At 42.4% G+C, this 23932-nt stretch overlaps 1 protein-coding gene across 3 annotated transcripts in view; it reads right to left on the bottom strand.

The window, feature by feature from the left end:
• The window catches only part of LOC117416548 (sulfhydryl oxidase 1-like), a 100001-nt gene that overhangs the window by 48456 nt on the left and 27613 nt on the right, over positions 1-23932 (bottom strand). For all 3 annotated transcript variants that reach the window (XM_059034678.1, XM_034027689.3, XM_034027690.3), the window contains exons 3-4: positions 12323-12371; positions 11700-11802 (exon numbers count right to left, since the gene is read on the bottom strand). In XM_059034678.1, the coding sequence (XP_058890661.1) occupies positions 11700-11802; positions 12323-12371 (152 nt within the window). The remainder of the gene's footprint in view (positions 1-11699; positions 11803-12322; positions 12372-23932) is intronic.

Below are 23932 nucleotides of genomic sequence, written 5' to 3'. Positions count from 1 at the left end.
GGAGGTTCCTTGCAAGTTTGGGGCTGCATTTCTGCAAATGGAGTTGGGGATTTGGTCAGAATTAATGGTCTCCTCAATGCTGAGAAGTACAGGCAGATACTTATCCATCATGCAATACCATCAGGGAGGCATCTGATTGGCCCCAAATTTATTCTGCAGCATGACAACGACCCCAAACATACAGCGAAAGTCATTAAGAACTATCTTCAGCGTAAAGAAGAACAAGGAGTCCTGCAAGTGATGGTATGGCCCCCATAGAGCCCTGATCTCAACATCATCGAGTCTGTCTGGGATTACATGAAGAGAGAGAAGCAACTGAGGCTGCCTAAATCCACAGAAGAACTGTGGTTAGTTCTCCAAGATGTTTGGGCCAACCTACCTGCTGAGTTCCTTCAAAAACTGTGTGCAAGTGTACCTAGAAGAATTGATGCTGTTTTGAAGGCAAAGGGTGGTCACACCAAATTTGATTTAGATTTTTCTTCTGTCACTCACTTTGCAATTTGTTAATTGATAAATATAAACTATTAACATGTCTATTTTTGAAAGCATTCTTACTTTACAGCATTTTTTCACACCTGCCTAAAACTTTTGCACAGTACTATATATATATATATATATATATATATATATATATATATATATATATATATATATATATAATGTAGAAGTGAAAGCAAATGTGATGATTTGTGTCAAACATTTATATAGCAATAATCAATCTGTAACTTCATTCAGCTTTTAAAGTTGAAGTGATGTCATTCATGTGAACAAAAGAACATTTATGAGGCCATTCAGCTCGTCAGCACTCGTCCAATTCTTAGTAGCCAATTGATCTCAGAACTTTTTCAAGTTGGGTCTTAAAGGATCCAAGCGATTCTGCCTCAACAGCATGACTAGGTAGGCCATTCTACACCGCTCTCTCTGTGAAGAAGTGACTCCTTCCCTCTGTCCTATGTCTATCTTTGTTTCATTTCCATCTGTGTCCTCATGTTCCACATAAGAAAGTTTACAAACGAGAGGAGGCCATTCAGCCCATCTTGCTCGTTTGGTTGTTAGTAGTTTATTGATCCCAGAATCTCATCAAGCAACTTCTTGAAGGATCCCAGGGTATCAGCTTCAACAACATTACAACATTACATGTTTCATCATGCAATAAACAAAGAGCTTAAAGAACTCCTGGCTACGTGATGAGACACTTTCTTTGTAGCCACCTTGGCTACAGCGAGCCAAACTCCCTGTTTTTTTGCCGTGGGATTAGTCTGGTTGCTCTTCATTGGACTCTCTTCAGGGCTACAATGTCCATTTGGTGTGGTGACCAGAATAAATCTCAGAGCATTATACAACCTCATCATAACCTCCTTTGATCTGTACACTACACTTTTCGCTATATACCTTAACACTCTGTCTGCCTTTTCAAGTGCAGAGGATTACAGTGTAGGGCTTCCTTTAAAACAACATTTTGACTAAATATGGAAACAACACAGTTTATAATAGTTACTGACCTCTGTGACAGCCTGTAATTATCAGATAAAGACCTGAGAGCCATTATCTACAGTAAGGATCTGCCTCCACCCTGGTTACACTTCAATTCAGTGCCAATGAAAGCGGAGGAACAGCAGCACTGGATGCAGTCAGGCACTGTGCTGCATGGCAGTGAGACTGACACAATAAGTGACAAGGATACCACCAGGTTCAAATCTATGTAGTACTTTACTGCAAATCTACTAAAGCATTCACACAGAGCACTGTCACGTGGCCCGCTGGTGTCCCTTCTGAACATGCAGTTCGAGCAGGTCCTCAGGCTGCTGAAAGCTGGAGTCTGCAAACAAAAGCCAAGAGCTTGACGCAATCACTTTTATGACCCCTGGCTGTTACTGTGCCACTATCCAGGAGTGATGAAAACAGCATGCATTAGACTGGAGACACTGCTACATAGGACTATCTAGCTGGTAAGGTAAAATAACTGCTGGCATTACGGGTCATAATTTGTAAAAAGGAAAAAGAAAATGGATCTGGATATAATGAGAGAGGTTAGAAAATGTGGGTCAGACATAACTATCTTCTAAAGAATTTGTGGCAGAGTGGAATCAATGGCTAAAATTAAAGCTGAAAGCACCAGGACTCATATTAAACCAAGCCTTATTTTTAATATCAAGGTGTGGCAGGGTTCAGGCCCTTCACATTTAATAATAATATGTTTTGTTGGGTTTGTAAAATACAATGTGTGTGATTTGAAAATAAAGTTTGTGTTAAATATGGCAGGGCTGGGTGGTTAGAATTCCCTCTGTACCTAATTGAAATCCATGTACCTCAGGCAGGTGTGATTGACTAATAGATTATCAATTAACACTGGCCACATGCCTTTCAAAAGTGGCTGAAAAGCCAGTCACTTGTTCTGTGCTTTGTCTTTCAGCTGAAAGCCTCATGACTGTGTAGATCCAGCATGACTGAACCAAATACACAATAAGCATTTGTTTAACCGGGGTCAAGACCGCAACCAAGGACCACCGAGTGTTTAACCGGGTTCCTTGGTATTTAGAAAAGGGATTCATTTAGGGGATTGTAATCCCACCCCAGTTTATTCAGTGTGTCAGAGAGAATGTTTCTGGAGCAGGATCTCCCTTATAGTGAGAGCAGCACTGAGCCATTGTTAGGCAAAAGTTTAGTGTTTTGTTTTTGTATTTTTATCATTTTTATGTACACTTGTGTGCATGTCTTCCTGCACTAGGGCTACCATTGCTGGTACCCTAGTGACGGCCACGTACCACTGCAACGCCTGTAACCTCAGTGGTGTTTTCAACCTCAACCTCTGTGTCTCTTGTCTATCAGCGGATACCCACACAGTAACAGAACACCCCTGTCACACAAGGTCTTAAATGCAATTTGCACCATGTTTTGCAAAGGCAAAACTGAATTTAATACAAAGTCAGTAAGAAATAGACTTCCTTTCCCTTCCCTTTCTATGATACTGTATTTGCTTGATATTGTGCCCAGGCGCTTATTATTTTCTCAATCTTCTCTTTACCTGGGCAGTTATTTAGATAACAGTGTCTGTCTGAGAGTAGGCGCTAATTGGGCAGCCTACACTATAGGGATACAGTATTGTAATTCCTAAAGTGAAACGCTTTGTCCAACAGCTCAGCCAAACCTCAGTTGCAGGTTTCGCATTTGATCTCAATACCATCAAATGCTGTGAATGTTTCATTTTAAATAGGCTATAAATACAGATTTAAAATATGGTAACTGACCAGAACAGGGATACATAGAATGAGCTTAGGGAGTCACCTATCTGCTGTTCAGTCTACTTTTTTCTCAAGTAATGCAACTTGTCAGTACATTTCACTGAAAAAAAACTGTGGGATTCTAGCTAAACTATGAAGACAAGAGAGGGGACTCACTCCTTGCTTTCATTCAGATAAGTCAGTTATTTAAATAGACTTTTAGATACATTTGGTATTTCATTGCATTGTTAAAATGAAACACTGTCATAATGTTAAAATGAAGGACGCTGCCGGAAACGTGTCTGTGAGCTGCAAATGAAGTGGAAGTGGGGGAATAACAGAGATAACTGAATAGAAAACTATTTTGGTAACGCACGTTATTTTATCACAAATAAACACTGAACAAAACACACAATAATAATTCATTATTTTAATTGTGCATAAGAAAAAAAAAGGTTTGACTTGCAAGTAACATAAGATATTGAAACATCAATGGGGGGGGGGCTCACAGACATTTAGTCGTCGTCAATGGTTTTTACCCAGGGTTTCTACCCAATTTGGAATGCCCAATTATTATTTTTTTTATCCCGGTTCACCGCTGCAACCCCCCAGTGACTCGGGAAATGGAGGCTGGAACACACATCCTCCGAAACGTGTTCCTGTCAATCCGTCATTTCTCACACTGTGGATCCACAGCAAAGCCACCAGGAGGACAACACAGATCTGAATGGCTCCACTGCAGACCCGCAGGCGCCCGATCAGCCACAGGGGTCGCTGGTGTGCGGTGAACCATGCTGACCTAATCCCTCCCTACCCGGGTGGCACTCGGCCAATTGTGCACCGCCCCCTAGGAACCCCCTGTCACGTTCGACAATGACATAGCCTGGATTCGAACCTGAGATCTCTAGGCTATAGGGCACATCCTGCTCTCCACGCGGAGCACCTTTACTGGATGCGCCACTCGGAAAGACAGTTTTAAATCGGTCTTTTGAAATACAACAGGAGTGAGCTGTTCAGCGTTCCAGGTTGGGAGAGACACCAGGAAAATTTTTGGAATATTTCACAAAGCTGAGAGCGCTTCATACATTCCTGACAGTTTACTGTTCCTGCTGCTGCACAAGCAGATCTGCCAGACTAGAGGGAGGTAGCTGCCCTTCAAGAAGAAGAGAAGGGAGGGGGCTCACATTCTCTTGGACCCCCAGGGTTCTATCCTCACTCACCACTTCTAGATTGTGTGGTTCTGGCGGGTTTCCCTACCTTGTGGGGACTTTTTTGACCCATTGTGCACTGTAAGCATATCACGCACACGTTGTCTGGAATGTATATTTTATATTGGAGGGATTTTCAATTAATTATCGGATAAAAATTACCACAATAATCATAATGAAATCATGTTTGAACTTTTAACAGCTTTTAAACATGCTCTGTAAACTAAATCCACCCCATGTTCTGAGTTAGTACAGTTTGCCTGGCTATTTAAGGGGTGTCCTGGATATCCCACATACTAAAGGGGGATTTCAAATTCCCCCATATCAAATGGGAAAACCCGGTGGGGACGAAATTGAAATGGTGGAAATGAAAAATGACTGCTTCCTAACGCAATCTGTCAAGGCACCGACTAGAGGGGAGGCATGCCTTGATTTAGTCTTTTCAAATAACGAAGACAGAATAAGAGCCATTGGCAAACTCAGACCACAACATGGTCTCATTTGAAGTGTTTTTTAAACCCCCCAAATTAATGAATAAAGCTAAGGTTTACAATTTTAGAATAGCAAACTACGAAGTTATGAAACAGAAACTAACATAAGTAGATTGGAGTAAAATAGAGAAAACATCCACAGAAAAAGGATGGCTGTATTTTAAAAATGTAGTACTAGAGGTGCAAAACAATTACATCCCTAAAGTAGACAAATCTAAATCTAAAACAAAATGGCCAAAATGGTTTAATAGATCAATAAAAAAAAATATTCAGTGATAAAAGGCACTTTACAGAGCGTTTAAAAGGGACCAAAAACAAAGTACACAGAAAGAGTACTTGGAACTGCAAACACAAGTCAAAAGGAAGTTAGAAAGGCCAAGAGAGATAGAAATCAATATTGCTAAGGGGGCTAAAACCAATTCCAAAATGTTTTTCCAATATTATAACAGCAAGAGAACATTCAAAGAGGAGGCTAAATGTCTAAGAGATACAAATGGAAAAATCATAGATGAAGAAAAAAAATAGCAAATATATTAAATGATTACTTTTAAGTTTTTACAAAGGAGGATACGGACAATATGCCCCACATGTCGACCTGTTCCTATCCAGTTTTAAATAACTTTAGCATAACAGGGGCAGAAGTGTTAAAGGGACTAGGAGCTCTTAAAATAAACAAATCCCCTGGGCCGGATGAGATCCTCCCAATAGTACTCAACGAAATGAAAGAAGTTATTTACAAACCGCTAACCAAAATCATGCAACAGTCTCTTGACACAGGGGTTGTACCGACAGACTGGAAAATAGCAAATGTAATACCGATCCACAAAAAGGGAGACAAAACCGAACCAGTAACAGACCAATAAGCCTGACTTCTATTATATGTAAAAACTTATGGAAACTATAATAAGATCTAAAATGGAAAATTACCTATATGGTAACAATATCCTGGGAGACAGTCAGCATGGTTTTAGGAAAGGGAGATCGTGTCTAACTAACCTGCTTGACTTTTTTGAGGATGCAACATTGACTGCATAATTGCAAAGTATACAACATGGTTTACTTAGTCCCGCATAAAAGATTAATTCTCAAACTGAACGCAGTAGGGATTCAAGGAAATGCATGCACATGGAATAGGGAGTGGTTAACATTTAGAAAACAGAAAGTACTGATTAGAGGAGAAACCTCAAAATGGAGCGAGGTAACCAGTGGTGTACCACAGGGATCAGTATTAGGTCCTCTGCTATTTCTAATCTACATTAATGATTTAGATTCTGGTATAGTAAGCAAACTTGTTAAATTTGCAGACGACACAAAAATAGGAGGAGTGGCAAACACTGTTGCAGAAGCAAAGAAAAAAAAAATCATTCAAAATGATCTAGACAGCATTCAGAACTGGGCAGATACATGGCAAATGACATTTAATAGAGAAGTGTAAAGCATTGCATGCAGGCAAAAAGAATGTGCACTATAAATATCATATGGGAGTGTGGCAATGTGCCCCGCCCCTGTGTGCATTTCTGTGTTGTATGTTGCGTGTGTTAATGTTGGTGTATAGAGATTGGTACACGGGATATAAACGGGTCTGTGTTTCACGTGTATTTAAAAATGTAGATTTATATTTAGGCACGAGGAGGGCACAAATCACTTCACGTGCTGGTTAAATGTAATATGTGAGCACGGGGTTGCACAGAATTAATTCACGTGCTGGGATTCAAGTGAATAATTAATTAGTAATTGAATCCCAGCACAACAGTATATATAGATGCACATTTCTGTCACTCAGGGTTGGGTGTTCGGTGAGTGGAGAACGGGATTGGAGACGGAGGTAATTGTAAATTGTAAAAGTAAATAGTTAGAGTATCTGCTCACCGTGTTTGTTTGTCTGTGTAGTCCGTTTTGTTTGTCTGTTTATTTTGGCGAAAGTGCCGTGCCCTGTGTTTTTGTCTGTTCAAACCTTTTATTTTCTGTTCTGTTATTAAATGCTGAGCGAAAGCATTCGCTCAGCTTCACCAAACCCCAAATCTCTGTCTGTTTATTTCCTGCATCTGGTCTGACACCACCCACTCCGGCCGTCTTTGTGACACGTGGTGCCCTGCGTGGGATCTACAGCGCCTCCAGGACTCAGGCCAGAGCAGGAACCGCATATTTGGATTAAAAAAAAAAAAAAAAAAAAAAAAAAAACACAAAACAAACAAAAAAAAAAAAAAATGGCAGAAGACACCATCAAACTGCGGGACTGGATTCTGGAGAATGCTGGGCTGGAGGCCCAGTCTATCCCAGTAGCCGTCCGGTTCCTGCGGTTTATGGACAGAGAGCGATGGGAGGCATATGCGAGGGATAACAGACCCTAAGCACCTGGGAGGAAGGTGTGGGGTTGGTCCTCAGCTACCTGGAGGCAGTTATATGTGGAACAGCAGCCCAGGTAGCAGGTCCACCAGCAGAGGAAGAATGTCTGCTGTCCCCGTCTCCACCAGCAGAGGAAGAATGTCTGCTGTCCCCGTCTCCACCAGCAGAGGAAGAATGCCTGCTGGTTTTGCCTCCACAGCCCAAGCGGGAGGAGCCTGAGCATCCACAGCCCAAGCAGGAGGAGCCCGAGCGTCCACAGCCCAAACGGGAGGAGCCCGAACGTCCTACGCCTGAGTGGGAGGAGCCCGAACGTCCTACGCCTGAGTGGGAGGAGCCCGAACATCCTACGCCTGAGTGGGGGGAGCCCGAACGTCCACAGCCCAAAAGGGAGGAGTCGGTGCGTCCACAGCTCAAAAGGGAGGAGTCGGTGCGTCCACAGCCCAAAAGGGAGGAGTCGGTGCGTCCACAGCCCAACAGGGAGGAGTCGGGGCGTCCACAGCCCAAAAGGGAGGAGTCGGGGCGTCCACAGCCCGAAGAGAGGGAAGTCGGGGCTTCCACAGCCCTAGGACCCAAGCTGCCAGCAGAGGGAGAATACCTGCTGGTTCCACCTCCACCAGCAGAAGAACAATGCCTGCTGTCCCCATCGCTGCCGTCCCAAGAGCCAGAAGGGGAGGAATTACAGGCTCAACCCCCTGAATTTTTCTGGGGGGGAGAAGGGCAGGATGCTGGTGTCCCCCAGCAGCCTCTATTTATGCTGCTGAAGGGAGCACGGCGCACACCAGCCCAGCCGCCACAGCAGAGGGAGCCAGCACCGCCACAGCCTCCCTCTGAGTGGCCGGCATCAGCCCCATGGCCTCTGCCTCCACCGCAAGGAGCAGAGCAGCAGGAGCTGCCTCTGCCTCCGCTTACTCCACTAGGAGCAGAGGAGCAGGAGCTGCCTCTGCCTCCACCACCGCAGGGAGCAGAGCAGCAGGAGCTGCCTCTGCCTCTGCCACCTCCACCGCTTCCTCCACTAGGAGCAGAGGAGCAGGAGCTGCCTCTGCCTCCGCCACTTCCAGGAGCAGAGGAGCAGGAGCTGCCTCTGCCTCCACCACCGCCAGAAGCAGAACAGCAGGAGCTGTCTCTGCGTTCCGTACCTCCACCACAGGGAGTACGGTGGCCGGAGCCCCAGAAAGGGGAGCTGTCGGCCACGAAGAAGGGGGAGGAGGTCTGGAGACCACCAACCCCAGCAGCAGTTTCGCTGCCGGAGATCGTGGGGGAGGTCCGGAGACCTGCTCCCACTGCAGCTTCTTCGCTGCCGGAAGTACTGTGGTCGGAGCCCCACCAAAGGGAGCTACCGGCTACAAAGACAGGGGGAGAGGTCAGGAGACCACTTTCCCCAGCAGCAGTTTCGTTGCAGGAATGGACCAGCATGCTGTCAGCCGTGCCACTACCGGCAGGGGTGCTGACAGCATGGCCAGCCATGGGCCCACTGAAGCCTCCCTTCCCAGCCCGAGACATTGTCCTGGACTGCTGGATTTTTAAGGGGGGAGGTGGCCGTTGAAGCCATGTGTGCTGCGCACAAGGGGGGGTATATGTGGCAATGTGCCCCGCCCCTGTGTGCATTTGTGTGTTGTATGTTGCGTGTGTTAACCCTTTGCGGTCCATTGTCGGACTGGGTCCGACATTGCAATTATTCCTCACAGGTCCTTTGTCGGACTGGGTCCGACATCATTATAGCAACGCAATAAACGGGTGTTTAGTCGTTTTTTCTCCGGAAAAAGCCGAGAAAACCATTCAATTGCCGAGTGGTAGCGACAGGAGCCGAGACAAGTCGGAAAAAAAAAAAAAAAAAAAAAAAAGGCGTATTTCATGAATAGTCATACATGGTATCAGGTATCAGATAATGGGCGTCCATAATAAACAAGCTGGCTAAGTGCGTCAGCGCACTGAGACTATCATGGACATTTGCAGAGCTTTTTTCAGATGTTATAGTAATAAAATAATGACTTTGATCGCATTATTGAGGAGTTTGGTGATAAAACGAGTGATCTGGAGATGATCGATCGGTATGTACGACTATTATTATTATTATTATTATTTATTTCTTACACAGCTGAACGCTATAGCAAACAAAAGGCTGGGGAGGGGCTGGAGATGCCTAGTGTGTGCTTTGTTGATATGCAGGGCCATTTAAACCCGTTTGACTGTGAAAAAAAATACTTTTAAACAGCGCGTATAAAATTAACTGCGCGTGTGAAAATTAATTATTCCTGGCGTGCCTGACGCGCGATTAATAAATGGACCGCAAAGGGTTAATGTTGGTGTATAGAGATTGGTACACGGGATATAAACGAGTCTGTGTTTCACGTGTATTTAAAAATGTAGATTTATATTTAGGCACGAGGAGGGCACAAATCACTTCACGTGCTGGTTAAATGTAATATGTGAGCACGGGGTTGCACAGAATTAATTCACGTGCTGGGATTCAAGTGAATAATTAATTAGTAATTGAATCCCAGCACAACAGTATATATAGATGCACATTTCTGTCACTCGGGGTTGGGTGTTCGGTGAGTGGAGAACGGGATTGGAGACGGAGGTAATTGTAAATTGTAAAAGTAAATAGTTAGAGTATCTGCTCACCGTGTTTGTTTGTCTGTGTAGTCCGTTTTGTTTGTCTGTTTATTTTGGCGAAAGTGCCGTGCCCTGTGTTTTTGTCTGTTCAAACCTTTTATTTTCTGTTCTGTTATTAAATGCTGAGCGAAAGCATTCGCTCAGCTTCACCAAACCCCAAATCTCTGTCTGTTTATTTCCTGCATCTGGTCTGACACCACCCACTCCGGCCGTCTTTGTGACAGGGAGATACTGGAATTGTAGAAGGGAACTATGAAAAAGACCTAGGAGTTTATGTTGACTCAGAAATGTCTTCATCTAGACAATGTGGGGAAGCTATAAAAAAGGTCAACAAGATGCTTGGATATATTGTGAGAAATGTTGAATTTAAATCAAGGGAAGTAATGTTAAAACTTTACAATGCATTAGTAAGACCTCACCTAGAATATTGTGTTCAGTTCTGGTCACCTTGTTACAAAAAGGATATTGCTGCTCTAGAAAGAGTGCAAAGAGCAACAAGAATTATCCCGGGTTTAAAAGGCATGTCGTATGCAGACAGGCTAAAATAATTGAATCTATTCAGTCTTCAACAAAGAAGACTACGCTGTGATCTGATTCAAACATTCAAAATCCTAAAAGGTATAGACAATGTCGACCCAGGGGACTTTTTTGACCTGAAAAAAGAAACAATGACCAGGGGTCACAAATGGAGATTAGATAAAGGGGCATTCAGAACAGAAAATAGGAGGCACTTTTTTACACAGAGAATTGTGAGGGTCTGGAACCAACTCCCAAGTAATGTTGTTGAAGCTGACACCCTGGGATCCTTCAAGAAGCTGCTTGATGAGATTCTGGGATCAATAAGCTACTACAACCAAACAAGCAAGATGGGCTGAATGGCCTCCTCTCGTTTGTAAACTTTCTTATGTTCTTATGTTCTTATATGTTGCATGTAGTGTGTAAATGTTGGTGTATTGTAGTTGGTACACGGGATATAATGTGGTAATGAGCACGACTGTTTAAAATGTATAATTGTATTTAGGCACAGGGATCATTTCACGTGCATTTAAAGTATTTAATATGTGAGCACGGGGTTGCACATAATTAATTCACGTGCTGGGATTCAAGTGAATAATTAATTAGTAATTGAATCCCGGCACAACAGTATATATAGATGCACGTTTTACTCACTCAGGGTTGTGTGTTCGATGAGTGGAGAACGGGTGTGGAGAGGAGGTAAAATAAACTAAAATAATAATAAGTGTATAGACTCAGCGTGTTTGTTTGTCTGTCCGTCCACTGTTTGTTTAGTGTTAATCCGTTTTGATGGTCTGGTTTTATTTGGCCTCAAGTGCCATGTCCTGTTTTCTGTTTAAAACTTTGATTTGTTTCATTAAACCTACTGAGTGCAGCCATTGCGTTTTCAGTTTCACTCATCACTACTGCCTGTCTTGTACTCCTTCCTGGTCTGACGTCACCACTAAAGCCAGCCTGTCACAGTATACATTACATTTCTCGAATATTAATGTAGTCATTAGTCTGAATATTAACATACTTGTCTCCTGATACTATTATAAACTTAGAGGTTGAACTTGTATATATATTTTGTTGTCCATTGAAACATTATGACATCTGTTAGAGCTACACGTTTTTAAAAGTGAACCTGGACAGAAATCACACCTAAGTAGCAAAGCCTCTGCACCTTGCTGTGTATTTAACAGGGTTCAGGATTGGAGTCGGTTCAAAACCAATCTATTCCTCTCAAATGGGAGTGACTTAGGGTATGTTGTGTAACTAAACCCCTCAGCTCTCTCTCTAGTCTAGACAGTGTGTCTCACCTGGCCGGTTCGAGGGGTGGGCACGCTGGGGGCCACGCCTCCACATGGCTCTCCAGCAGATCAATGATTAGTTGACGCAGCTTTGGAGCACTGCTGGACGTGTCTGCAGACGGGAGGTGGGGAGGGGTTAGAACACAGTGCCTAGTAACCATCACAATGCTCCATCACTACAGTACATGACACTACATGGTCTACAGGGATGTACAAGAGTTATTGGAGACATGTGATTTACAAAGAAGCTATTTCAGTTTCATTAAACTGGTTTCATAGGATTCCTGCCTTAAAACCTAAGTCAGATGTTGCACTACACTTAGAAAAGCTGCATTTTATAAACACATGCAATTTATAAATCTGCCTTTTAAACTTAAAATTGTTTAATATAACAACATTTTGTGAGCAAGGAAGTAAGGGGTCTGAGTTGTGGGCAAAACTGGGCAACAAATACCCTGTGTGCATTTGCAGTAAATGGATATTTGGGTTACTATTGCACTTGTGTTTTTTGCATGCATCTGGAATGGAAATGACTATCTATTAAGTTTGACACAGTAACCTTTAGCTAAACTATTCAGTATTTTATAAACTCCCTAGTCTGAAGAGATTGAATTTCTGAACAGGGGTTTTACCTTGAAGCACCTCTCCTTTAGACCCGCTCTCTGAGTAAGCCTGGAAGAACTGGAAGAGAGGAGAAGAAAAACAAACACATTCAAATGTCATCTTCTTAGTTCATCCTTAGTAGTTCATTTTGAGCGGTACAGTACTTATTGAAATGACTCCGATACTGTGCTTTTTAATTTAAGGGATAACCGCAATGCTGTGGCACATTACAAGATACTAACGGAACTCCCTGAGACCGCAGGATTGTCACTAGTATAATAATGTGTAACTTCACATTATTATAAATTAATACAATTGGGGGCTGGATTAATACAAGCTGGATTAACCGTGGCTTTTAACTGCTATGTGATTATATAATAGTATTTTCTGAAGACATTGAAAAAGACTAAAAGTTAATTTTAGTTTATTTTAGTATTTCTAAATTCAGCACAACTGAAAGCTTAAAAGTTATGGATGATACACCACTCAACATACATGACAGACAAATACAGTCCCAGTGTAGGAAATCATTACATTGGATCACCAATGAAACTGCACTAAGTACATGTATAGGGAAAATTTTAAAAAGCCACTATAAGTGACAGGTGCAATAAAATTTAAAGAAATGCAGCATTGGAAGTGCAAATATCATGGATATAAAACTACAACATGTTTACTGAACCGATTGTGGTGGTGAAAATGCTTTGCCAGCCTAAGCAGTATGCAGTGGAGGATACAGCTCTCCCTGATTACTCCTAATGCCATATTTAACCTGCTTACACAAATACCTTGACTCTGGAATCCTCCAACTAATCTGCAATTAAGCATGCAGCCCCTGCACACTGGCCAGTGCATCAAGGTGATTACTGGAGCGCAGTCTCTTCGGCTTAGCATCCCTCCACACAGCACAAGAGATACCGTCTCAGAATCCTGTTCAACTCGGCACTGCCATCCCATTCAAGGGTAAATGTTTACTAGGGCTGTGTAGATCTGAGTCATTTCCTTTTGACATGTTTTAATTTGTTAGGTAATTGTTAAAATGGAATACAAATGTGTAAATCTAACACAAAACACTTTCCCTCGGTTGCCCTTGCCTACACAATTATTAAGTACCAATCACTAACAATCTGACAGCATGATTTCAAATAGAAGCCTCTCTCTCCCTTGATGATTCTTCAGACCCCTGACCATTGTCCCCTTGGTCCAGCCACAGCTACAACCCTGGAGTAACACACCTTGTTGCAGATCTTGAGTTGCACACAAATAGAATTCTTGATATCAAAAACAGAATTCTTGATATCCACAAGATCATTTTTGACATCAGAAATTGAAAGTAAACCAACTCAGGACTGTATGATGCACACCTGTATAGTGAATCAGCACACTGTTTTAAAGGCAATATCGTATTTTGTTTGATAAGAGAAGGGCCCAGTATTAGATATTAGAACATAAGAACATAAGAAAGTTTACAAACGAGAAGAGGCCATTCAGCCCATCTTGCTCGTTTGGTTGTTAGTAGATTAATGATCCCAGAATCTCATCAAGCAGCTTCTTGAAGGATCCCAGGGTGTCATCTTCAACAACATTACTGGGGAGTTGGTTCCAGACCCTCACAATTCTCTGTGTAAAAAAGTGCCTCCCCTGGGTCAACATTGTCTGTACCTTTTAGGATTTTGAATGCTTGAATCACATCACAGCGTAGTCTTCTTTGTTCAAGACTGAATAGATTCAATTATTTTAGCCTGTCTGCATACGACATGCCTTTTAAACCCGGGATAATTCTGGTTGCTCTTCTTTGCACTCTTTCTACAGCAGCAATATCCTTTTTGTAACGAGGTGACCAGAACTGAACACAATATTCTAGGTGAGGTCTTACTAATGCATTGTAAAGTTTTAACATTACTTCCCTTGATTTAAATTCAACACTTCTCACAATATATCCGAGCATCTTGTTGGCCTTTTTTATAGCTTCCCCACATTGTCTAGATGAAGACATTTCTGAGTCAACATAAACTCCTAGGTCTTTCATAGATTCCCTCTTCAATTTCAGTATCTCCCATATGATATTTATAGTGCACATTTTTATTGCCTGCGTGCAGTACTTTACACTTTTCTCTATTAAATGTCATTTGCCATGTATCTGCCCAGTTCTGAATGCTGTCTAGATCATTTTGAATGACCTTTGCTGCTGCAACAGTGTTTGCCACTGTAATGGAATTTTTATAACATCACACTTGCTTAGCTTGCTCAATAGCAAACAAATAGGTTTTAAGATAACAATATAGGTTATAACGTTAAGTTTAAGTTGAAGCCTGTCCCAAGTCAATAGGACTAGCAGGACATGTAATAAGAGAAATAATAACTTTATGTGTAATAAGTATAAAAAGTATAATTTGCATTATACTGAACTGGCTGTTCCTTGGAACTCGCGGGGGGGGGGGGACCATCCCCCACCGACAGGGGTAGCAACAACCAATCAGGGACTTACCATTAATCGCCCCATCCGGACGAACCAATGAGGTTCTAAAAGTAAACAACTTTGTGGGTAACAAGGAGCAACCAGTTTAAACTAGTTGTAGCTGTCATGTTAGCATAAACATGTTTTGATAGACAGCTGTCTTGTGACTGTTTTATGATTCTCCAAACATGGAGATATTTTCCTGTTCTATAACCTGACTGTGACCCTATATGGTCCCCACTTCTCTTTAAGCTAGATAACCAATCCTTATATGGTTACACGGTTTAATTTCCTCTTTTGTATGCTGATTCAGAAAACTATATAAGCTGCATAAAAAAATAGCTGGGTGTGCGATTCTGAGATTGCTAACAGTCTGTGTCGCTCTGTTGAACGCTCCAGTTTGCAAACTTATTAAAGAAAACTCGGATTATTTTACATCGTCTCCTCATTGAAGTCTCTTCTGGGTCACGTTGAAGTACTTTGAAAACTTCTACAACAATCGGAAGATAAGCTTTCTACCATTACTTGGGTTCAAGGAAGGCTGATGAAACTTCCCTAACAGCCACTCCTCCTATTTTTGTGTCGTCTGCAAATTTAACGAGTTTGCTTACTATACCAGAATCTAAATCATTAATGTAGATTAGGAATAGCAGAGAACCTGATACTGATCCCTGTGGTACACCACTGGTTACCTCGCTCCATTTTGAGGTTTCTCCTCTAATCAGTACTTTCTGTTTTCTACATGTTAACCACTCCCTAATCCATGTGCATGCATTTCCTTGAATCCCTACTGCATTCAGTTTGAGAATTAATCTTTTATGCGGGACTTTGTCAAACCATGCTGTATGCTTTGCAATTATCCATTTTCAATGTTGCATCTTCAAAAAAGTCAAGCAGGTTAGTTAGACACGATCTCCCTTTCCTAAAACCATGCTGACTGTCTCCCAGGATATTATTACCATATAGGTAATTTTCCATTTTATTATAGTTTCCATAAGTTTACATATACTAGAAGTCAGGCTTATTGGTCTGTAGTTACCTGGTTCGGTTTTGTCTCCCTTTTTGTGGATTGGTATTACATTTGCTATTTTCCAGTCTGTTGGTACAACCCCTGTGTCGAGAGACTGTTGCATGATCTTGGTTAGCGGTTTGTAAATAACTTCTTTCATTTCTTTGAGTACTATTGGAGGATCTCATCCGGCCCAGGGGATTTGTTTATTTTAAGAGCTCCTAGTCCCTTTAACACCTCTCCCTCCCCCGCACCCCCTCCCGCTCCAACTCCTACACCCACTGCAACCCCTACTAACTCACCCTCCTTCTCCACCTTCTTGCCCCTCTCAGACTCTGACCTCTCCTCCCTGCTCCAGGGTCACAAACCCACCACGTGTGCCTTGGACCCCCTCCCCACTCACCTCTTTTAAGCTGCTGCTCCTGCTCTACTCCCCTTCATCTCCTCCCTCCTCAACACCTCTCTACTTTCTGGTATCTTCCCCTCTGCCTTCTATCACTCCCCTCCTCAAAAAACCTCCCTCCAGAGCTACCGTCCTGTCTCCCTCCTACCCTTCCTCTCCAAAACCCTCGAGCGGACTGTGCACCGCCAGCTCTCTGCTTTCCTGTCCAACCACTCTCTGCTTGACCCTCTCCAATCTGGCTTCCGCTCTGCTCACTCTACTGAAACCGCCCTCCTGTCTGTCACCAACTCACTTAAATGTGCCCGAGCTGCCTCTCTCTCCTCTGTCCTAATTCTCCTCGACCTCTCTGCTGCCTTTGACACTGTTGATCACTCTATTCTACTATCATATCTTGCTGACCTGGGGATCTCTGGCACTGCTCTGGCCTGGTTCTCCTCCTACCTCTCCAACCGCACTTACCAGGTAACCTGGCGTGGAGCAACCTCCACACCTCACCCTCTCTTAACTGGAGTCCCCCAAGGGTCAGTCTTGGGTCCTCTCCTGTTCTCTCTCTACACCCGCTCCCTGGGCCCCCTCATCGCATCCTATGGTTTCTCATACCATTTCTATGCTGATGATGCTCAGATTTTCCTCTCCTCCCGTATCTCTACCTGTCTGTCTGCTATTTCCTCCTGGATGCACTCGCATCACCTCAAACTCAACCTCTCTAACTCCGACCTCCTTTTCTTTCCCTCCTCCTCCCCCTCCTCTGATCTCTCCATCTCTGTTCCTCTGGAATCTACCACACTCTCTCCCTCTTCCTCAGCTAAGAACCTTGGAGTCACCCTGGACCCCTGCCTCTCTTATTCCCAGCACATCTCCACTCTGGCACGCACTTGCCGATTCTTCCTGAGCAACATCCGAAGAATCCGACCCTTCCTCACCAACTATGCTACCCAGCTCCTGGTCCAGGCCCTGGTACTCTCCCGCCTAGACTACTGCAACTCCCTCCTGGCTGGCCTCCCTGTGTCCGCCACCCGTCCGCTCCAGCTCATCCAGAACTCTGCTGCCCGCCTGGTGTTCTCTCTGCCTCGCTTCGCCCACGCTACTCCACTACTCCGCTCGCTCCACTGGCTCCCGATCACCGCTCGCATCCAGTTCAAGACTCTTGTACTAGCCTACAGATGCCTTGACCAGTCTGCACCCAGCTACCTCCAGACCCTCATCTCTCCCTACACCCCCACTCGACCTCTCCGCTCCGCCTGCACTAGAAGACTGGCTCTACCTCCGCGACGCTCCCCTGCCTCCCGAGCCCGCTCCTTCTCCACCCTTGCTCCGCAGTGGTGGAATGACCTTCCTACAGATGTCAGGACTGCCCAGTCCCTGACCACATTCCGGCGCCTCCTTAAGACTCACCTCTTCAAAGAGCACCTGTAGAACTCCTCTGTTTGTATCCTGGGACACTATCACCCTTCATGTAAATGTGCTTTATTTTGCTCTTATCAGCCCCTATTTTACTGCATTTAATCCTGTACTTCAGAATACTGTAATCTGCCAAGTTTTTAACCTGTAGTACTTTGTATTTAATCACATTCTGAATTAACTATCACTATTTAATCATATCCTAATGTTATTGTATTTCTTGCTCTTATTGTATTACTTGTATTGTAACGCTTGAAATGTTTTTGCCTACGATTGTAAGTCGCCCTGGATAAGGGCGTCTGCTAAGAAATAAATAATAATAATAATAATAACACTTCTGCCTCTGTTATGCAAAAGTTATTTAAAACTGGATAGGAACAGGTTGACATGTGGGGCATTGTGGCGGAGTGTCCCGCCCCTATTTATTATTATTTGTATTTTTGTTTGCGGCGCGGATAAAAGCGCTGCGTCTTTTATTATATATTTAAAAACATCCTTACCAAACGCGTGCAGACTCTGGCCGAGGGATAATAAGATAATTAACAACTAGTTAATCCCTCGGCCAGAGTATATAAACCGCTCTCTGCACTCGTGGTTGAGTGTAGAGAGGAGAGTACGGGGAGCAGAGAGAAAGAACAACATTTAAAAACAATTGCTAAAACATGCTGGATTATCCAGAATGACACTTACTTGTTTGTTTGTTTATTCGTTTGGCCCTCGTGCCCTTTTGTTTTGTGTTTTGTTAAAATCATTTGTTTGTTTATTAAATCATCCGTCCATCCACTGTTTTGGTTTGAGTTACTTCCTGGTCCGTGACGTCATCAACCTCACCACTGCGAGCCAGCCTGCCACAGGCATGTTGTGTATGTTTTCATCTGCGATTCACGTTGAGCTGCTAAACAGCGATTAAATAATTATACAAAGTGTTTTAGAGAATATTTATAGTAAAATGTCCGTTTTTGGGAGGATTCGCTGTGAATAGCCGTGCGGTCTTCTATACAATTCAATTTGATAGAGCAAGCGATTACTTACTGTGTGTGAGCATGTGTGCAGTTGTGTGAAGCCAGCATATCCACGAGGATATTTTAATTAAACAAACAACATTACGCAGATTTTTTTTTTTTTTTTTCCAGTGGGTACTTTTGAATTGTAACTGAATCGGACCTGATTTCTCTAAACACAGCCCAAAATACAACTTAATATAATTACAATAAACGGTAGAACGTAACTGACATCTGCCATATATTGACCTATATTATGAATTATAAAAGTCAGTCAATTGAAATCGCTCAAGCGTACAGGTGGAAAATGTGGATGTGAAATGTGTATGTTTTCATCTGCGGTTCACGTTGAGCTGCTAAACAGCGATTAAATAATTATACACAGTATAGTTTGCTTAAAATCGTTATATAATTATTTTTACGACTTAACTGTGGTCGGTAAATAGCACAGCTGTGAAAAGTTTTGTACATAGTGCGCTCATGTCCACGATTGATTCAGTTTAAAAAAAAAATGTTTTCTTAGTTTACAGTATGTATCTTTGTATAATGTACTGTGTGTACGTCTAAATTAACATAATCCTTTCCACTGTAATTACTGTAACCTGCTAGACACCTGGAAAAAATGGCTGCTTTAAAAAAATAACCGTATTACTATTAACCATAATTTATATATTGATATGTGAAGACTGTCAGCCTACCTCCCTTTAAAAAAAATAAAAAATACATGTCCGCTTTTTATTCTCCATGAATAACTATGCGATCTTTACAGTTACAATGCTATTTCATAGAGCAAGCGATTCTGAACAGTTCTGTGTATACATTTCATTACCAAAGATAAACTATTTCAATGAAAGATACGGCCCCAAAACTCACATACCTCTTTGGATTACACACGCGGTTTCGTTTCAACAGATTCAGTATTTGTGACTGTGTTTGACCACAGTTCAGTCGTGAAAATACTGATATAACGATTTTGAAGCAAACTATATTCGTGTGACTTGTAAAGCTGATGTATATTATGCATTTGATTGTTTCGATAGTGTTGGTTTAAAAAGATTAGTGCAGTTTTTTTTGTTTTTTTTTCGCGTGCATGCAGCTGCAACAGATTTAAAAAAATGTTTTCTTAGTTTACAGTATGTATCTTTGTATAATGTACTGTGTGTACGTCTAAATTAATATAATCATTTCCACTGTAATTACTGTGTTTTAAGTTACACCAGTTAGCGAAAATGATCGGCTAGACACCAGGGAAAAATGGCTGCTTTGAAAAATATTTTTTCCAAGACTGTACTCACGTTTCCATGTTAACAGCTGCCCCTAGTGGTGGGAATGTGTCATTTCAGGGTAAAGAAATTTGTAAAACTGGCATGTCACCCATATTGATTGGCTCATGGTGGTCATGTTTGTTGATGTAGGAACTTTTCCTGACTAATTTTTTTAGAGGACAGTACAAAGATTACGTATAACCAAGATTCACATCAATCGGCCAAAGGGTTCATGAGGAGGAGTTGTTTAAGCGATTTATGCAAAATCCAAAAAAGCTGCCAAACCATGTGACTGATCCATTTTTCCTTAAGTAGAATCAACTGTGGACATGAGTGCACTATGTACAAAATTTTTCATAGCCGTACTATTTACTGTTCATGAGAAGAAGACTTTTGAATATTGTCCAAACTTTTAATTAAATTCAAGATGGCTGCCACACCATGTGACCAAAGGCCGCCATATTGACCACGATACAACATCACATAGTCCTCAACATCCGTGTCAAATTTTGTGCATTTTGGTGCAGCCGATAAGAAGTTATACGCAGTTTTATAGCCAGTTGCGTATGTTGATGATGTCATGCAGTGTGGACGCCATGATTTTCACAGTAGCAACTTCCCTTGAACAAGCGTAACAGATTACCATACTGAGATGTTTTATTCCAATTTTTGTTTCAATCGGATAAGCGGTTTCAGAGAAGATGATGTTTGAATTTTGATGATTTTATATTTTTATGGTAATTTTATGTCATTAATCAATGTGGTTGCCAAACCACAGAACCAATCAGCTTCATATTAACAACAGTTAATCATGGACTATCCCTCAACATGTATAGCAATTTTCAGAACTCTGCAGTAAGCGGTTTCCGATACATAGGCGTTTTAACAAATTCAGCAAAATCCAATATGGCTGCCGAACCATGTGACTTGCACAAATTTTGCTGAATATCACTGACTATCATCCACAGGCATCTACCAGTGTACCAAATTTCGTGAGTTTTTGAGCATGTTTTGGCGGAATTTTTTATATATATATATATATATATATATATATATAATAATCCTAACAAAAACAATAGGTTTCCCCAGCCTACGGCTTGGAAGCCTAATAATTGTCGATGTTGCAATTCTCCAGTCTGTCGATACAACCCCTGTGTCAAGAGACTGCTGCATGATCTTGGTTAGCGGTTTGTAAATAACTTTTCATTTCTTTGAGTACTATTGGTTGCTGCTCTGTGTACTGCTGATGCATGCAAGACATTTCAAAACTGATTGAACAGCTTTGCAGAGACATTCACAACCATTTTGCACACAGTTGTGAATGCAATTGTACAAAGTTTCAGGGATTTGTAGAAGCGGACTGTCTACGAATACTGCAGCTGTGTTCAATGAGATGCTCAGCCTGCTTGAATGTATCAATCGCATAGTGAATCAATATGATGGGTCATTGGTGGGGTTTACATGCAAGTTTTAATCGCGCTACTATCGTGCATTCATGACGTGTCACACACAAATGACGTATGATTGTGCTCATTCCAAAAGTGCACTGTAAAAAAGGTGCGACTTAAGTGTCATTACACTTTGGTAAAGCACGGTAAAGTGCGTGCTAATTGACCTAATTAGTCCCATAGCAACAAACTCGACAGCCGTACAAAATACTTCACAATAAACTTTCATGATATAACACTATACCTCCTCCACTTCCCCTATATAAAAGAACGCTCTTCTCTTTCCACCCTGTTGCCCTCCTCTGTAGCGTAAGTAAGATTTTCCTTATCCCAATCTTACTAATACAAATCAGTTAAATATCCATCCATCCATCCATTATTATCAATCCGCTTCTCCTGGTGAGGGTCGCGGCTAAATGATATATAAATTGTATATAAAGATGTTGATTTATACCACTACAATGATGTCAGCAGTTTATAACATTATTTTTTCATTTCAGTGTATTATGAACGATGCATGGGAACTACTAGATCATTATTACCAGCATTATTATCATAATAATAATACTACGAATAATGTAGCTCTTTTCCCGCAGGATGTTTCAAGCTTCCACCCCTTCTGACAGCACGGAACACCAGGTCCGCTGGACGGATGAGGAAACTCGTTCCCTCCTCCACATTATTGCGGACCTGGGGGTTATGGATGAACTGGATCGACCTTGCCAAAGAAATGCCATCATTTTCACCAGTATTACCAGTGCTCTGGCTGAACTTGGTATGAATAGAATGCTCCTGCAGGTACGATATAAATTCAAGAAACTGAAATATCTGTACCTGCAGGAGAGACAACGCCTGCAGTCCTCCGGTCAAAGCTCGAGGTCCCAATTTTGGTTCTGGGAGGAAATGCACTGGCTAATGGGTGACCGGCCAGTGGCATCGGACCATTTGCTGGAATCCTCATCCTCCTAGACGTCCTGTGAAATACCAGCCCCATCAATATAATATGGTAATTGCGCCAGCCATCATTTACTTTTCTAAGCTAAAATATGCTGCAATGGTAAAATATCTATGGGGGGGGCATTCTAAGAATATGTTTACACAGCTTAAAAACAGACCAGCTGTTAGTTACTGATATTTTAATTATGCATGTTAACTCTACAGGTGAAGACCAGCCAGGTAGTTCTACTGCTGCCTCATGTCCGGGACCAGCTGTGTCACCTAGGTCCATACAAGACAACTTGGTTGACGAGCAGGTTCCGGTGACTGACAATCAACAACATGTGGGGTAGCGGGAGGAAGAGGAGGAAGGTGATAGCCAGAGGGGTCAAGCTCCGCTGCCTGTTCCTCCTCCTCCCGAACTACCAGCTCATAATGTTCGGAAAGTGAAATATTGTATTGTGCACAATTGAATAACTTTACCTGTAGCGTATCCGTAGGTTAAAACAGATTATGAAAGATGTTCCCCACACATACGAGTTTATGAGTGTGTGTGTGTTATTTTTTTTGTTTGTAATGTAGCTTAAAAACTCACTCGAGATGGCTTTTGCCGTTTGTGATAGAGTATGTATATACTTTCCATTTGTAGTTATTTTACTGTTTTGTACAGTGCTTTGAGTAGCCTATGTGAAATGCACTTTATAAATGTTATTAATAAAATTAATGTATAAATTCTCTTATTTTAAAGTGGGTAGATGGTATTAAACAAATGGTCAATTCTGGTGGCAATTTAAGTTTTATATGTTGTTTCAGGGGCTGCTCAAGCTACTTGACGTCAAAGGGGAGGCTTGACAGAGCGACAATTCAGACAGCATCTGATCCAGGAGCATCGCCTGATGCGCCTGGAGTACAGAAGGATGTACCGTCTGATTGCACACACCGCTGCCAGGCAGGATTGGCAATACAGCCACCTTTTGGAAAGGCTGGACCACGCTGATCAACAGCACCAAGAGGTGGTTGCGTTGCACGCCGAATTTCTGCGCACAATAACAAGAGAACTGCAGGTGCCTACCCCAGCTCCTGCTGAGGAATCAGTGATCCGAGAAGTTGAGCAGCTGGGGCGAATCACAGGACCATCGAGCAGAGGGAGTTCTTCGAGGGGACACGCCAGTTCAGCTAAAGGGCGAGGTCGAGTCGGGTCACGTGCCTGCCATGCACGCACAAGAGGAGGAAGACTATAACATTTCAGTTAAATAAAAAATAACAACAATAAAAAAGCACAAAGTCGCATTGTTTGTATTATGCTTTTTTACCATTAGTATTTTTTTTAAGGGGGGTTGATGATGTGGTGATCAGAATAAAGTATAGAGGGCATCTTGGATGACTCACGATCTCCCTGCCTACAGATGGAAGTCGGTGGTTGTGGTAACGCCAGCTCACTTCGTTCCACATCGGCTGTCCATTGCTTGTCGTATGCTACATTTCTTGCCTCGCAGATGTTATGGAGGATACAGCAAGCTCCGGCAATGTTGGTGGTATTCTGTGGATTTTGTTCCGTTCTTTTAAGGAGGATGCGCCATCTCCCCTTCAACCTTCCAAAAGACTGCTCAACGACAACCCTTACCCTACCCATGGTGTAATTAAAGGCCTCCTTTTCAGGCGTGATGTTATTTGCAGGGTAGGGTTTCATGTGCCAGCAGAGGAGCGGGTAGGCAGAG

This window comes from Acipenser ruthenus, chromosome 12 (assembly GCF_902713425.1).
Source record: "Acipenser ruthenus chromosome 12, fAciRut3.2 maternal haplotype, whole genome shotgun sequence".
Lineage (NCBI taxonomy): Eukaryota > Metazoa > Chordata > Actinopteri > Acipenseriformes > Acipenseridae > Acipenser > Acipenser ruthenus.
Note: the sequence above shows the minus strand (reverse complement) of the source record. Positions and strands in the feature narration are given on the sequence as shown.